Below are 16,471 nucleotides of genomic sequence, written 5' to 3' on the forward strand. Positions count from 1 at the left end.
TACCTTGACTCATGCTTCAAACTGGGTTACTTTTGTGAGTGTGAGTGGACATTAGAACAAAGGAAATAAATCTGGATTGTTCTATGCAAAGCAGAGCGTATGACCACAAATCCTGGTCCCCACAGACTGGCAGCCCAGGTGAAGAAATCATAGACTCTGCTGTCCATGGGGTCACGCGCTGGGGGAGTGGGTCTGATGGGATGGAACACTGTGTGACCATGAACCCCGTACTTGGGAGTGGAGGTGGGAGTAGACTTGGATTTCCTGTCTGTCCATGTGGGTTAAAGTGAGAGCTTAAATGCTGATAGCACTCAGGATTCCGGATCATCTTAAAAGACGCCGTGCGCTCCGGCTCAGTGGACAGACCCCCTGCTGCCTCTTCCTCGGGGAGTCTGTAAACATGAAGCTGTTTCTCGTTTTCATGGTTCTGCTGTCTGAGGTGCCCCAAGGTAAACTGGCCAATGTGCCATAGGACCACAGGAAATGTGAGAGAGAGCTCAGAGCGTGCAGACAGGATGCTGCGACCCAGCCCACCTCATCTAAACCACCCGTTCACCTGGGGCCCTGAGCTGTCTGTGCCTTAGAGGAGAAACCCGGGGCCGGCGGGGGAGGTCAGGGTGAGGCGACCGCGTTCCCTCCAAATACAGCAACGTCTGGAATTGGCTTCATGATGGACAGTTTTCACCCAAGAGCCTGCCCATCCCCCTTTCCATTCAAATGCACTTTCTTTTTAATATCTGATTGCTTTGTGGCTCTTGTGAATGGGATTTTTTTTTTTAAAGGTTTATTTATTTATTTGAGAGGCAGAGTTACAGAGGGAGAGACAGAGAGGTCTTCCATCCACTGGTTCACTCCTCAAATGGCCACAAAGGCCAGAGCTGAGCCAATCCGAAGCCAGGAGCCAGGAGCTTCTTCCAGGTCTCCCATGTCGGTGCAGGGGCCCAAGGCTTGTGCCATCTTCCACGGCTTTCCCAGGCACAGCAGCAGGGAGTTAGTGAAGATCAGGAGCCGCGGGGGTGCGGCTCGTGGAGGAGTGGGGGTGACGGGAAGGGACCTCTTCACGGGGTGTGTAGCTCAGCCCCGTGGGACAGGCAAAGGGAGGCGGCAGCCGCCACGCCAGTGAGGGTGAAAGGTTGGGTCACCCTGTGGGCTCCAACGTGCCCTCGGCGGTCTAAGTCCGGGACCGTGCTGGGGGGCTTCCCGGGGACCTGGGACCCAGGCTGGGCGCAGGGGTCGCTGACAGAGCAGAGAGGGGAGCGTCGCCTCTCCAGGGACCGAGGAGATCCAGGCACGCTTGTGACTTACGTTCCAATGTCCTCGCAGCCAACTGGGCCTTGGACTGGGGTTCTGAACGTCCGCCGTGGGGGATGATTTTCAAGCCGGAGGCTCTCTATCAGCATAGACTTCACCCGGGGCGCGCAGGCGTCACTGACATGTCACACCTTCCCATTCTCGCTCAGAAACTGACCTGGGTTCACTGTTGTTTCTCGTGCACAGATCGGGCGTGGCCCAAAAAATGCTTTAATAACGTGTCAGGCCTCTGCAGGAAGAGGTGCAAGCTAGGCGAGATTTCTGAGATGGGATGTCTAAGTGGGAAACTGTGTTGTGTTAATGAAGGAGAAAACAGGAAGTACCTGGAGGCCCGGAAGCCGCCTGCACGGACCGCCGACAAGTCCGCGGAAGTCCAGGACTACATCGCGCTCCCCACCACCACGCTCCTCACCACGGCGGCGCAGCCCTGAGCCGGCCGCACCTGTGTCTACTTCCCTCCGGGAACTCCATTCCCCACATAATAAAGTCCCATGTGTAGCCTTGGATTTATTTATTGATGTATTTGCTCGTTATAAAAAAAAATCTTAAATTTACTTAAGTATTGTATTTGAAAGGCAGGAACACACACACACACCTTTCATCCACTGGTTCACTTTGTAAGTCAGATTAAACGAACACTTTGGCAGAAGTGGAAGTTAGACCCTCCATTTTCTGCGCAAGAAAACTGTCATAGTATTTCAAGTACTTCCCCTCCTTTTTAAAAAACTGAATTTTTTCCTTCCTTCTCTCTCTCTCTCTTTCAGATGCATCTATTTATTTGAAAGTCAGAGTTATAGAGAGAGAGACCTTCCATGTGCTGATTCACTCCCAAAATGGTCACAACGGCCAGGGCTGGGCCCAGCTGAGGCCAGGAACCTGGAACTCCATCCTGGTGTCCCACATGGGTGCAGTGGCCCACAGACTCGGGCTGTCTGCTGCTGCTTTCCTGGACACATGAGCAGGGAGCGGGGTTGGAAGTGGGGCAGCCAGGCCTTACAGGGTGCCCATGTGGGATGCTGGCATTGCAGGTGGTGGCTTAACCTGCTGCACCACAACACCAGCCCCTGTTTCTATTTTTTTGCTTTATTTTTGCCATAATTGAACATCGTCATATTTCCATACATAAAGTCTATACAAACTATAAGACACTACCATAAAATAAAAGAGGAAAATGTGGTTTTTTTATTTGCAATACATGACAGAATGTTGATATAGTTCATCACAAGTGCTTAGAAATCATAACAAAGAAGCTTTGGCTTCGCATTTGTGTCTGCTCTACTCGATCGGGTGAGCATCCCTGTCCTCATCCCTGTCCTCCCAGCTGCCTGCTCATTCCCAGGAGGCCAGGACATCACCTCCCTGGGATCCCACTTTGTGTGGGTGGAGAGTCTCCTGCGTTTGTTGATGCCCTTCTGTTCGCTGGCGTTGCCTCCCCTGCTAAGTGTCATCCATTGAACTCGGACATATTTTCCAAGACACCACTTTTATTGTAAACTCACTCATGAATTTACCCTGAGTACTTACTCCACTTTGCCCTCTCCTGAATTCCATCCATCTTCCTTGAGTTTCTTTTCTTTTTTTTTTTTTTAAGATTTATTTTATTTATTTGAAAGACAGAGTTACAGAGAGAGTTAGAGAAAGAGAGAGGTCCTCCATCCGCTGGTTCACTCCCCAGATGGCCACAACAGCTGGAGCTGTACTGATCCGAAGCCAGGAGCCAGGTACTTCTTCCGGACTTGGGCCATCCTCCACTGCCTTCCCAGGCCATAGCAAAGAGCTGGATGGGAAGAGGAGCAGCTGGGACTAGAACCAGTGCCCATATGGGATACTGGCACTTCAGGCCAGGGCTTTAACCCGCTGCGCCACAGCACTGGCCCCAATTTCCTGAGTTTCTTATTCCACTCTCCAATGATGCAGTTTTTTTTCTTTGCAGTGCTATGGTTATATCCTCTCACCTTTACCTGCCACACACCGAGCGCTCAATCTCTGATTAACAAACAGAGAAGTCAGAAAACTAGCAAGGAGCTTTATTGGAATCTGTTTGAGGGTCATTCTGAGGATCAAGAAACCAGAAAGGAGAAGATGTGGGTCTCGTCACCTTAGTTTATTGGAATAGGTTGAGAAAAAAATGAACGGAAAGTTGAACTTGACTTATGTAGAATGTGCATTGGAAATTGCATAGTTTTCCAGCGTTGGGAATTGGTCCTGAGGAAAAGTGTACGCCTGCGTTCTTGGCTTCGGCCGCGGGGGCCTTGTGATCACCTTGCGTGCTCGCACGTCCTTGATGCTGAGGCAGCAGTATCTCCCGTTGGCACAGAGTATCTCGCGGATCTCGGTCACCTTGCAGATCTTGCGGCAGTGGCCCTGCACGTAGTCGTCCCAGCATCTCTTCAGTTGCTCGGTTACTGTGCCCAGGAGGAGACAAAATGGGAAATCGGCACTTGAGAGGGATGCTGGCTCTGCCGTGGGGGAGGCAGGCAGGCAGGCAGCGGAGGGGGTTTGGAGGGATTGAAGCCGGGAGGTACCCACAGGGCGCATGTTTGTATTATCGCAAAGAGGATTCTCCAGCGTTTAACGGGGTTACTCACATCGTAAGTCTTCTAGGATCTTAGGCAAGAACATGGGATCTTGTTTGGGAGCATGAAGGAGTGAATCCCTCACTCTAGGATCCCTTCACTCCACCTGGTAGCCCAGCAACTCTGACTCCTTCCCAAATACTGCCGGGGCACAATTTCCTTACAACTGTCTCACCTCTGATGCCCCGACAACAACAAAAGCTCACTGTGCTTTTAAAGCTGAGTCAAACCCCATCCTTGGGTTCCTACCTATTTTACCCTAATCAAGAATGACCTTCTCGGGGTGGGCGTTTGGCACGATGGTTAACACGTTGCTGGGGACGCCCACACCCCATCTCCGAGTTCCTGGTTTGAGTTCCAGTCCCACTTCCCAGGGCAGCGTCATGTGCTCCCTGGGGGGCGTCGGGTGCAGTCTCAAGTACTTGGATTCCTGTCACCCACGTGGGAGACCCAGATCGAGTTCTGGGTTTTCAGCTTCAGTCTAGACCAGTGCTAGCTGTTGCAGGCATTTGGGGAGTGCACCAGCAGGTGGAAGCTATCTCGCTCCCTCTCCTCTCTTTCAAATAAGGAAAAATAAATCATCAAAAAGGAACGACTTTCTTGCTATCTAGTCATGTATGTTTCCCCTCAGTAATCTTCCCCCCCTTATCCTCGGCACTGGGCACTTCTGCCAGGGCATAGCTCTCTCTGCTTCCTGGAGTCCTTCCAGTTCCTGAGGTGTTTCATCCCTCTGTGACTTCCCATTCTCCTAAGGCAAGATTTCTCCAAGAATCAGTTCCAGACTTTCCCTCACCGGAATATATGCTTCTCCCTCAGTGATCCGGAGTCCTTTCAGCTGCCTAAGAATTGAGATGCTCAAAGGTTGGCTTCTGAGTTTGTGTTCCCCATGCACTAGACCCCAGGAGATAAAGATGGAGAACAAAGACGATCCCTCCGCCCCCAGGCTCTAGAACTCCTTTGGGACTTACAAATTCTGGGTTCTATCAATGGACCACTACATTCCTGTCCTAAGGGATAAATATCAGAGATGTGGTTTCAAAAAGGCAAGGAAGCTCTAGTTTTTAAGTTGTTGGTATGTGCCGGCACCACGCTAGCCGCTTCTCCTATGTTCTAACATTTAATGAACCTTCTGAGAGCCAGGCGTTACTTCCACAGATGAAGAAACTTAGAGACCTAGAGAGTTTCCATCATGTGTCCCATGCTGAAAACACCCAAGTCCAAAGTTTATGCTTCTTCCACCATTCATGCATTACAGAATAATAGGCTAAAATACACATATAATGGAAGAAAATGTGACTGAAGTCAAAGTCAAATGTGTAGCCAGAGAAATAAGGATATCCCCAGGTGTGCGGCTCATTCCTTTCTAGGGTGAGGGCTTCCTAGAGAAAGTCGTAACCTCTTTTTGGTGCTTTGAGTACTTTTTTTTTTTTTTTTAAGTTTTATGTATTTGCTTATTTGAAAGGGAGAAGGGGAGGGAGAGAGAAAGAGAGAGATCTTCTATCCACTGATTCACTCCTCAAATGCCTGCAAAAGTTGGGGCTAGGGCCAGGCTGAAGCCAGGAGCCTGGCACTCCAAGTGGGACTCCCATGTGGGTGGCAGGGTTATCAGCTGCTGCTTTCCCAGGCTCATCAGCAGGAAGCTGGATTGGAAGCGGGATAACCAGGACTTGAATGTACGCTCCGATATGGGATGCAGCTGTCCCAAGCAGCAGTTTAACTTGCTGTGCCACAGCGCCTGACTTCTCGAGTACTGATTTTTAAAAGACCCTGCCATGGCAGAAGGGCCCAGGAGGAGGGAACTTCTGACGATTCTGAATATACTTCAGTCATCCCTAAAGGCTCTGTCACCCCCTATTTCAGATTATAAAATTCTCTGGAGGAGCCAGCACTGTGGCATAGCAGGTAAAGCTGCCGCCTACAGTGCTGGCATCCTATATGGGCACCGATTTGAGTCCTGGCTGCTCCACTTCCAATCCAGCTCTCTGCTATGGCCTGGGAAAGCAGTAGAAAATAGCCCGAGTCCTTGGGTCCCTGCATCCGTTTGGGAGATCCAGAAGAAGCTCCTGCCTCCTGGCTTCAGATCGGCCCAGCTCTGGTCATTGTGGCCATTTAGGGAGTGAACCAGCAGAGGGAAGATTTTTCTCTCTCTCTTTTTGCCTCTACCTCTCTGTAACTCTGTCTTTCAAATAAATCAATAAATCTTAAAAAAAAAATTCTCTGACTCTTGGAAGTCCTGCATCCCATTGTGGATATGAGTGAGACCTTGGGAACTCTGGGTTACCTGTGGGGTTCTGGAACAGCAGAACTGCAACGATCAGGAAGAGCCTCATGGCCAGAGCAGTGGCAGCCCAGGCTCTCGGTCCAGTGAACTGCACACTGTGCCACCTTCTTCAGACACTGGATTTTTATGCACTCAACCACAACAGATGGCATTTGTGAAATACGCTCCTAAACTTCTGAACCAAGGGTTTTGCCTCATGTGGGCAGACACAGGAAATTTGAGGTCACGCATTTTACCCCCACATGGAACTCAGAGACACAGCGTGTACCAGCCCATCCCAACTGCTGCTGTTCTGTAGGCTGTAGACTGCCAGTGGGAAGGATCTGTGCCACTTGTAGCCATGTACTCACCTCTCAGGATGAAAGAGGCAACGTAGATGAAAACATAAACCCCCAAATCCAACAAGAATTCCCAGAAATGTAACCAAAGTACATTTATTTCATGTTTGGGAAGAAGATGCAATGCAGGTGGGTCTGATCCCAGATCAAGTGCTCAAATTTGGGAACACTTAAAATTCATCAACAATGAAGCATGGCTTGATATGAACTCTGTGCTCTTTAGATTTCATTATTTATGTTTATAGGACAGGGAGAGAGAGAGAGAACTTGGGCAAGAATTGCTTCCTACTTGTGCATGTTTGTCTTTTACAATCATGGACAAATCTACAATATATTACAGTGATAATCTCTTTTCTATATATAAGCTACTTGATGACAGTAATGACAAAGTGCTAAAACACACCTCATTCTTGTATCTTCCAAACATTTGACTTATAGGTATCAGTTAATATATATTCAGTATCAAGTTAATGTTAACATAGATTATATGCACTTATGTCAACCAGAAAGGCAGAGAGGGTTAAAGGTTTTTTATTTTTTATTTTTTACTTTTTTTTTTGACAGGCAGAGTGGACAGTGAGAGAGAGAGAGAGAGAGACAGAGAGAAAGGTCTTCCTTTGCCGCTGGTTCACCCTCCAATGGCTGCTACGGCTGGCGCATCTCGCTGATCCGAAGCCAGGAGCCAGGTGCTTCTCCTGGTCTCCCGTGGGGTGCAGGGCCCAAGCACTTGGGCCATCCTCCACGCACTCCCAGGCCACAGCAGAGAGCTGGCCTGGAAGAGGGGCAACCGGGATAGAATCCAGCACCCCAACCGGGACTAGAAACCGGTGTGCCAGTGCGGCAAGGCGGAGGATTAGCCTGTTAAGCCACGGCGCCGGCCCAGTTAAAGGTTTTAAGGGAATAAATATGGCAACAGTTGAACAGAAAAGTATGATTTTTCCTTTACTTAATCATAGGGAGTAAAGAAAATAAATCTTTTTTTTTTTTTTGACAGGCAGAGTGGACAGTGAGAGAGAGACAGAGAGAAAGGTCTTCCTTTTGCCGCTGGTTCACCCTCCAATGGCCGCCGCGGTAGCGCGCTGCGGCCGGTGCACCGCGCTGATCCGATGGCAGGAGCCAGGTGCTTCTCCTGGTCTCCCATGGGGTGCAGGGCCCAAGCACTTGGGCCATCCTCCATTGCACTCCCGGGCCACAGCAGAGAGCTGGCCTGGAAGAGGGGCAACTGGGACAGAATCCGGTGCCCCAACCGGGACTAGAACCCGGTGTACCGGCACCGCAAGGCGGAGGATTAGCCTAGTGAGCCACGGCGCCGGCCTGATAAAATAAATCTTTAAAAAAAAAGAAGAAGAAGTGGAAGAACCAAGACTTAAACTCAAGCACTCCAATCTGGGATGTGGGGGTCCCAGATGGCATCTTAGCTGCTGTGCCAAATGCCCACCTCTACGGTACTATTTTTTTTAAAAGATGTATTTTATTTATTTGAAAGACAGAGTTACAGAGAGAGGTAGAGACAGAGAGAGAGGTCTTCCATCCGCTGGTTCACTCCCCAGATGGCTGCATCGGCCAGAGCTGCGCCGATCCGAAGCCAGGAGCCAAGAGCTTCTTCTGGGTCTCTCATGTGGCTGCAGGGGCCCAAGCACTTGGGCCATCTTCTACTGCTTTCCCAGGCCACAGCCGAGAGCTGAATAGGAAGAGGAGCAGCAGATATTAGAACCGGTGTCCGTATAGAATGCTGGCGCGTCAAGCCAGGGTTTTAACCCGCTGCACCACAGTGCCGGCCCTGTGGTACTCTTTTCTAATAGCCAATATTTGTAGGTCCAGGACTCACAAGGCAGAGAGGGAAGGATTCTACTCGTTATTAGCTCTGGTGCTCCACTAGCAAATATGTTGCTTCCTGTTCTGAACGTAGGCTCTGTTGGTCCAGAGGTCTTAGTTTCTTTTTTTTTTTCTTTTTTTTTTTTTTAATTTTTTTTTTTTTACTATTTTTATTTATTTATTTTTTTTTTTGACAGGCAGAGTGGACAGTGAGAGAGAGAGAGAGACAGAGAGAAAGGTCTTCCTTTGCCGTTGGTTCACCCTCCAATGGCCGCCGCGGTAGCGCGCTGCGGCCGGCGCACCGCGCTGATCCGATGGCAGGAGCCAGGTGCTTCTCCTGGTCTCCCATGGGGTGCAGAGCCCAAACACTTGGGCCATCCTCCACTGCACTCCCTGGCCACAGCAGAGAGCTGGCCTGGAAGAGGGGCAACCGGGACAGGATCGGTGCCCCGACCGGGACTAGAACCCGGTGTGCCGGCGCCGCAAGGCGGAGGATTAGCCTGTTGAGCCACGGCGCCGGCCCAGAGGTCTTCGTTTCAAAAGCAGGAGTGCGTTCATGAAGTCACAGACCAAGGATTCCACTGAATTGGAAATTGAGACTGTCACTGGCCACGGTGGACTCTGACCCAACAGATTCCATTCCCCTGGCTGTCGAAGGGAACTGGGTTGCTGCTACCCCATGAGGATAAGGAAGAAGGGTTCTGGAATGCAGAAGTTGCCTTATGGTGTCCCTTGATCTAACCATGTTCTGTGGTTGGTCAGTGACAGATCACCAATGAGCAGGGCTCTTCACGGCCTCCACTCTTCAGGAATGAATATCGGGGTCACCAAACCAGAGGCAGAAAATTGCAAGACGAGGGGCCTGCTGAGGGCGAAGTGAACATGGAATGGGTAGTATAAGAAGAGGCTTACAAACCCAGTCGTGCGGGGCCGGCGCTGTGGCCTCGTGGGCTAAGCCTCTGTGGTGCTGGCGTCCCATATGTGCACTGGTTCGAGTCCCAGCTGCTGTGGCCTGGGAAAGCAGTGGAGGATGGCCCAAGTCCTTGGGCCCCTGCACCCACATGGGAGACCAGGAAGAACCTCCAGGTTCCTGGCTTCAGATCAGTTCAGCACTGGCATTGTGGCTATTTGCAGAGTGAACCAGTGGATGGAAGACCTTTCTCACATCTCTCCCTCTCTTTGTAACTCTACCTCTCAAATAAATAAAATCTTAAAAAAAAAAAAACCAGCTGTGACCACCTGACCAGCTGCAGAGATCAGGATTATGAACGTGGTGAGTGAGGGGCTCCAGGACTCCGCGATGGCGTCAGTTGCCCCACTGAAGGAGAAGAAACTTACGGATATCAGCCGGGAGGTGCCGCCCCGCCGGATACAGATACCGAGGTGGGACTTCACCCCGAAAGGCATTGTGGAGCCTTTCAAAGAGCCTGCTGGGCTTACAACAAGTCCATCAGCATGAAGACGGACCGTCACTGGCCTGAACATGGTGCTGGCGGCTTACACACTTTCCAACCGCTGCCTTTACAGAGAACTCAGACGGGAGCGGACCCACAGCACCCCAGAAGAGAGCCCATGTGGACGTGTGGACGTGTGGACACTGCCTTCCTGGCCGTGGCCTTCCGGGCCAGCTCCCCTCTGCGGGGAGTGCCATTGCTGGTGAATTCTTTTGTATCATAACTGAGAACTAACGCCCAATAAAAGAGGACGGGCTAAAAAACGTTTACGTATTTTCTTTCTTATTTATGATTATGCTTAGATATATTCATCAGATATTTTTGTTTTCCTCTCTCTTTTTCCTTTATCATTTAGCAAAAGATCTATTAATTGTATTTAACATTACATCACAGTAATTAAGTTAATGGGTATCAAAGGAGAAGCATTAACCTCTCCCGAGCGTTTCTAGGAAAGAGGAAATGTGTTTTCAGCTGTACTCAGGAAAATTGTATTATATTAGGCAGAAATATCTGGGGATTGTGTATGGTGCATTTTTTTAAAGATTTATTTATTTATTTGAAAGAGTTACGCAGAGAGAGAAGGAGAGGCAGAGAGAGAGAGGGGTCTTCTATCCTTTGGTTCACTCCTCAATTGGCCATGACTGCCGGAGCTGCGCCGATCCTGGGGCAGGCGTGTGGCATGGCGGCTAAAAGGCAGCCCACTGGAACGCCTGGTTTTGGGGTCTGGCTCTGTGTCCAGTTCTAGATTATTGCTAACGTGCATCCTGGGAGGCAGCAGGCGATGGCTCAAGTGCTGGGGTCCCTGACACCGGAGGTGGGGGGGCCCAACGCAGTACTGGACTATTGGCCTTGACCTGGCCTAGCTGCTGTGAGCCTCTGGGGAGTGAGCCAGCAGGTGGGAGATCTCTGTCGGCGTCTGTCTGTCTGTCTACCTACCTGTTTCAGTCTCAGTCCCTGCCTCTCTGACTATCAGATACAAACAAATCAATACATTTAAAAAGTTGAAAAAAACACAAAAGAATTCGGCACCCATCCACGGGCAGAAGTCTCTTTGTGGGAGCCTTAGGGTTCCAGCGGGAGGTTATGCAACCCCGACAGAACCCAAGGTGTAGGAGGGTGATCGCGAGGGCAGGCTCAGTTGGCAGACTTGCTAATTGTGCTCCTGGGCTCAGACTCAGAAACACTGTGTTCCCCACGGGATTTGGCTTTGAGCCTGCCATTTGCAGTAAAATGGATGGGACTGGAAGACATTCTTTTATTTTATTTTTAAGATTTATTTATTTGAAGGGCCAGCACTATGGCACAGCAAGTTAACGCCCTGGCCTGAAGTGCCGGCATCCCATATGGGCCCTGGTCCGGGACCTAGCTGCTTCACTTCCCAACCAGCTCTCTGCTGTGACCTAGGAAAGCAGTAGAAGATGGCCCAAGTCCTTGGGCCCCTGCATCCACGTGGGAGATCCTTAAGAAACTCCTAGCTCCTGGCTTCAGATCAGCACAGCTCCGGCCATTGAAGCCAATTTGGAAGCAAACCATCGGATGGAAGACCTCTCTCTCTCTCTCTCTCTCTGCCTCTCCTCTCTCTGCGTAACTCTGACTTTCAAATAAATAAATAAATCTTTAAAAAAAAGATTTATTTATTTGAAAGGCATAGAGGGGCTGGCACTGTGGTGTAGCGAGTTAACACCCTGGCCTGATGCGTCGGCATCCCATGTGGACGGCAGTTCGAGACCCGGCCGCTCCACTTCTGATCTAGCTATCTGCTATGGCCTGGGAAAGCAGTGGAAGATGCCCCAAGTGCTTGGGCCCCTGCACCCGCATGGGAGACCTGGAGGAAGTTCCTGGCTCCTGGCTTTGGATCAGCACAGCTCCGGCCATTGTGGCCAATTGGGCAGTGAACCATTGGATGGAAGACCTCTCTCTCTGCCTCTCCTTCTCTCTCTGTGTAACTCTGACTTTCAAAAAAATTAATTAATTAAAAAATAGATGGTCGTATTTGGGATGTTTTCACGTGGTGTCTACACATAACATTAACAATACTGCATTATCTATCTACAATTCCTAAGGAGAAGAGCAGACATGGGAAAGTGATGGATTTGTGTATGGCCTTGGTGGCAGTGACGGTGTCCCAGGAGTCCACTCCCACTTCTCGCCAAACTCACATCAAATCTGTACAGCAGTTTATGGGCCAATCAGCCTTCAGTAAGTGGCTCATGAAAGCCGCAGGAGCCCCGATGAGGAAGTGGCACAAATATCCATCCGCAGAAGAGCGATAAACAAAGCGTGGCATACACATACAAGGGAATATTACTCGGTGACAGAAAGAATGAAGCCGCATGCTACAAAATGGATTGGAATAAGCCGCACGCAAAGCACAAATATTGTCTGATTCTGCTGACGTGAAATATCTGAACATACTAATTCAGAAAGACAAGCAGATTGGACGTTACCAGCAGCCGGGGGGGTGGCGAGTGGGAATTACTGCGTAATGTGTAGGGTTCCGGCTTGGGATGACAAAGGGGGATTGGAATAAATAGTGGGGACAGCTGTTCAACATTGTGAACGCATTCCTTGTCACGTATCACCTGCTTAAAAATGTTTAACACAGCAAATTTTATGTTATATGCTTCTTACCACAGTTAAAAAAACATGCAGGAGGGTATCGTTTCTCATCAGATGTACCTTTAAGTTGAGAATATTATTTTGACCTTTTAATTTTCCTTTGACATAGTTAAGTTTCCTTTATCTTTATTATTTATTTATTGGATTATTTAAATGTGTGTGTGTGAGAGATGTGAGTCTTTGAGAGACAGGGACACCAACAGCAGCCGGGGCTGGGGTCAATCCTGGTTTCCCCTAGGGGTGGTGGAAACCCAGCTCCCTGGGCTATCCTGCCTCCCAGGTGTGCTGGACTAGTGAGACGCCGGAATCAGAAACCAGACCCAGACGTTGAACTCAGCCACCTTGATGGGGGCGGGGGGAGTGTGTGTCCCAAGCTATGCCGAATGCCCACCGCTGATGTGTGAGTCTTACAATGACCATCTTGAGTAATTCTAAGGGTTTGGATTTTCACTAAGTACAATGTCTCCACTAGGGGGTAATGTTTACTTAGATTATTCTTGGATGCTAGCTTGCATTTTTCCAAAAAAAAAATTTCAGCCTGTTAATCATCAACATGCATTTAAAAAATAAGCCAGCTGCCGTGGATAAGTACCATCTCCATCATTCAGGCCGCACAGCTATTTTATTTTATTATTTTATTTATTTATTTATTTTTTATTTTAGAGGTGAAGGGACAGAGAGCTTCCAATTTCTGTTTCTCTCTCTAAATGCTTGTGGCAGCCGGGGCTAGACCAGCTCCAAAGCCAGCCGTCAGGAACTCAGTCACAGGTCTCCCAGGTGAGTGGCAGGAACCCAAGCACTCAGGCCGGCACCTGCTCCCTCCCAGGTGCACGCTACCAGGAAGTTGGAACTGGGAGCAGAGCTGGGACTCAAACCCGGGCATCCCAGGTTGTGTCTCAGCCTCTAGGCCAAATGCTTGTCCCCACATGATGGTTTTACACACGCATTTTACACTGGAAAAAATTGACATGAGAGAAATCAGTTCCGGAGACAAATGTGAAATTAAGAGAAATTGGCCTGGAGCTCCCAAAGCGGACTTCCTTTCACCCTGCACTACCAGGTTTCCCCCCAAACTTTTATGTGCTTGAAACCCTAGACAAGAGAGTGGTTGTATCATTTATAATCTTCCTGTGGAACATGAATTCCCCCCGTAGGTGACCCGTTTGCAGAACATCACCTAAGGACAATAAGAAACATCAGAGCAATCAGCAGAAGCATGTAAGGTCCTTGTGCTGTTCTGTTTCTGAAGCTTGGTCTGAATTCGTCACGAGAAACCTAAGCACGCGCCTCAGTTGATTCCATATCTTGGTTATTGTGAACAGTGCTGCAATGAACATGGCAGAGCGGGAGTCCCCTTGGCACAGCTAGTCTTGGGTACAGGCTCAGAAGTGGGATTGCTGGGTTACACGGCAGTCCAGTGTCTACTTTTAAAAGTAGTCTCCATACTATAGTTCACAGTGGCCATACTAATTTATATATGCTTTCCCCTTTCTCAATATTCTCATCAGCATTTGTGACTTTCTATTTTTTTATTTTAAAGATTTATTTTATTTATTTGAAAGAGAGAGTTACAGGAAGAAGTAAAGCCAGAGAGAGAGAAAGAGAGAGAGAGAGAGAGAGAGAGGTCTTCCATCTGCTGGTTCACTCCCCAAATGACTGCAATGGCCAGAGTTGAGTTGATCTAAAGCCAAGAGCCAGGAGCTTCTTCTAGGTCTCCCACATGGGTGCAGGGGCCCAAGCACTTTGGCCATCTTCTACTGCTTTCCCAGGCCATAGCAGAGAGCTAGATCAGAAGTGGAGCAACCAGGACTTGAACTGGTGCCCATATAGTATGCTGGCACTACAGTCTGGGGCTTTAACCTGCTGTGCCACAGCGCTGGCCCCTCTTTTTTCTTGATTTCAAAAGGGGTTATCACATTGTGGTTTTTTTTTTTTTTTTTTTTTTTTTTTTGACAGGCAGAGTGGACAGTGAGAGAGAGAGAGAGACAGAGAGAAAGGTCTTCCTTTGCCGTTGGTTCACCCTCTAATGGCCGCCGCGGTAGCGCGCTGCGGCCGGCGCACCGCGCTGTTCCGATGGCAGGAGCCAGGTGCTTATCCTGGTCTCCCATGGGGTGCAGAGCCCAAACACTTGGGCCATCCTCCACTGCACTCCCTGACCACAGCAGAGAGCTGGCCTGGAAGAGGGGCAACCGGGACAGGATCGGTGCCCTGACCGGGACTAGAACCCGGTGTGCCGGCGCCGCAAGGCGGAGGATTAGCCTGTTGAGCCACGGCGCCGGCCAACACATTGTGGTTTTTATTTGTATTTCCCTGATGGTTAGTGATGTTGAACATTTTTCCATATATTTGTTGGCCATTTGCATTTCTTCCTCTTTTTTAAAAAGATTTATTTATTTATTTGAAAGTCAGAGTTACACACAGAGAGAAGGAAAGGCAGGGGGGAGAGAGAGAGAGAGAGAGAGAGATCTTCCATCCGCTGATTCACTCCCCAGTTGCCTGCAATGGCTGGAGCTGCAACTATCTGAAGTAGGTCTCCCACATGGGCGCAGGAGCCCAAGCACTTGGACCATCTTCCACTGCTTTCCCAGGCCATAGCAGAGAGCTGGATCGGAAGTGGAGCAACCGGGCCTCGAACTGGCGCCCATATGGGATGCTGGCGCTGCAGGCAGTGGTTTTACCCACTCCACCACAGCGCCAGCCCCAAGAATTGCCACCTTTTTGATCAACTGGCTCTTTTGTCATTATGTGATTCCTGGCTTACCAAGAAACTGAGCTGGAGGCCACAAAATGAGCAAAGGTAGTAAGGGGCAAACTTAGATCCAAGCCTCGACATGCAGGTTCTGCAGCTTTCATCATGTTACTGTGATCATTATACAACGTTTTTGTTGAATGAAAGTTTCCCTAGTGTGCTTGGCATGCTGTTGGTTCTAGAGCGAGGGTTCCTCTCCCCTGGCCTCACAAAGCAAGGAAGGAGTATTTGCCGTCTAGAGTAAAGCGTGGTATGAAAGGTGGGAGGCAGGTGGACATCGCTCCAGGCTGTAGCCCTGAAATGATCTTCCTCATCCATGCAGAGTGATCATATCTCTGAGACGTTTTCAAGGCCGAGATCACCATGGTCACTGAGGAAAAGGCACAGTGAGTCCTACCAGAAGCCATTACAAGCCCACCTGGCCGTGTAAAGAGAACTCGCGGCTCTCTCTCCTGTTACACTCTTCCACTCTTCCACCACCTGTCGTCCCCGGCCCCTGCGGGGAAGCCGTGGTCCAGCAGGCAGGGCCCCGGAGAAGCCGACCTGCTGCTCCTGGAATTAGCAACCTGCTGGAGCTAAACCCCTGTGACGACGTGCTCCATGCTTTAATAAACTGCTTTCGTGCCTTGCGTGAGCGTAAATGTTTCTTTATTCTTCAAGTTCATGCACATAGGCTCAAAGATGGAAATCGTTTGTCTAGCGTTAGAGTGGCTCTGGTGAGATCCTACTGAATTGCCCTCAGCTACCTCAAACTCTACAGCTCATGGGCTTTGGGGCTTTGTTTCTTTTGTTTGTTTTTGAACCTCCTAGCATCCTCTGCTGAAGCGCGTCGCTTCCATCTGGCCACTTTGTTGTGTGAGTTCCGGAGTTCTGTCCACAAGGACAGTCATGGCTTGGACATCACGTCTGCACTGACGTCCAACCAGCTGGGAAAATCCACCCCTAAAATATTCTCTGCCATGTATGACAAAGATCATGGATGGGTCTTTCGAGGGAGACAGATCTAAGATAAAGGAAGGCCAGAGGTCAGTAACACCCCCAGATCTCGTCTCCTCAAGAATCCCTTTTATTTATCCAGCTGGGGGTGTTAGGGGAAGAGAAAGAAAAAGGCAAGTGGTTCCTGCTTTTGAATAAAATGGCCAGCCTGGAAGGCATCGTAGGTACCCAGAGTGCGGCCCGTGACTGAGTAAGCCATAATCCGGGAGTCGAAGAAGTGTGGTCAGCAACGTCTTCCGCACAGATTTTTCCAGGGAGGGACACGAAGGGACACAAGAGTCTACCCCAAAACTGCAGGTCAGAGGCAGGCGGGCGCCTCCAACCCAAGCACA

General features: G+C 49.6%; 2 protein-coding genes across 2 annotated transcripts; one reads left to right on the forward strand and one right to left on the reverse strand.

The window, feature by feature from the left end:
* The first annotated feature begins 400 nt into the window (after positions 1-400).
* On the forward strand, positions 401-1,742 carry DEFB128 (defensin beta 128). The gene is made up of 2 exons (XM_062202533.1): positions 401-449; positions 1,498-1,742. The coding sequence occupies exons 1-2, from the start codon at positions 401-403 to the stop codon at positions 1,740-1,742; spliced, it is 294 nt and encodes a 97-aa protein (XP_062058517.1).
* Positions 1,743-3,462: 1,720 nt separating this feature from the next.
* DEFB127 (defensin beta 127) lies at positions 3,463-6,217 on the reverse strand. The gene is made up of 2 exons (XM_062202534.1): positions 6,169-6,217; positions 3,463-3,716 (listed from the first exon to the last, which is right to left on the reverse strand). The coding sequence occupies exons 1-2, from the start codon at positions 6,215-6,217 to the stop codon at positions 3,463-3,465; spliced, it is 303 nt and encodes a 100-aa protein (XP_062058518.1).
* Positions 6,218-16,471: the final 10,254 nt, after the last annotated feature.

This window comes from Lepus europaeus, chromosome 10 (genome assembly GCF_033115175.1).
Source record: "Lepus europaeus isolate LE1 chromosome 10, mLepTim1.pri, whole genome shotgun sequence".
NCBI lineage: Eukaryota > Metazoa > Chordata > Mammalia > Lagomorpha > Leporidae > Lepus > Lepus europaeus.

What these genes read in the sequence shown, in the direction of transcription:
- DEFB128 (XM_062202533.1), top strand. Translation starts at nt 401, where the DNA reads ATGAAGCTGTTTCTCGTTTTCATGGTTCTGCTGTCTGAGGTGCCCCAA. An exon ending in GCTGTCTGAGGTGCCCCAAG is followed by an intron (nt 450 to 1,497) that starts GTAAACTGGCCA and finishes TCTCGTGCACAG; the next exon opens with ATCGGGCGTGGCCCAAAAAA.
- DEFB127 (XM_062202534.1), bottom strand. Translation starts at nt 6,217, where the DNA reads ATGAGGCTCTTCCTGATCGTTGCAGTTCTGCTGTTCCAGAACCCCACA. An exon ending in GCTGTTCCAGAACCCCACAG is followed by an intron (nt 3,717 to 6,168) that starts GTAACCCAGAGT and finishes TCCTGGGCACAG; the next exon opens with TAACCGAGCAACTGAAGAGA.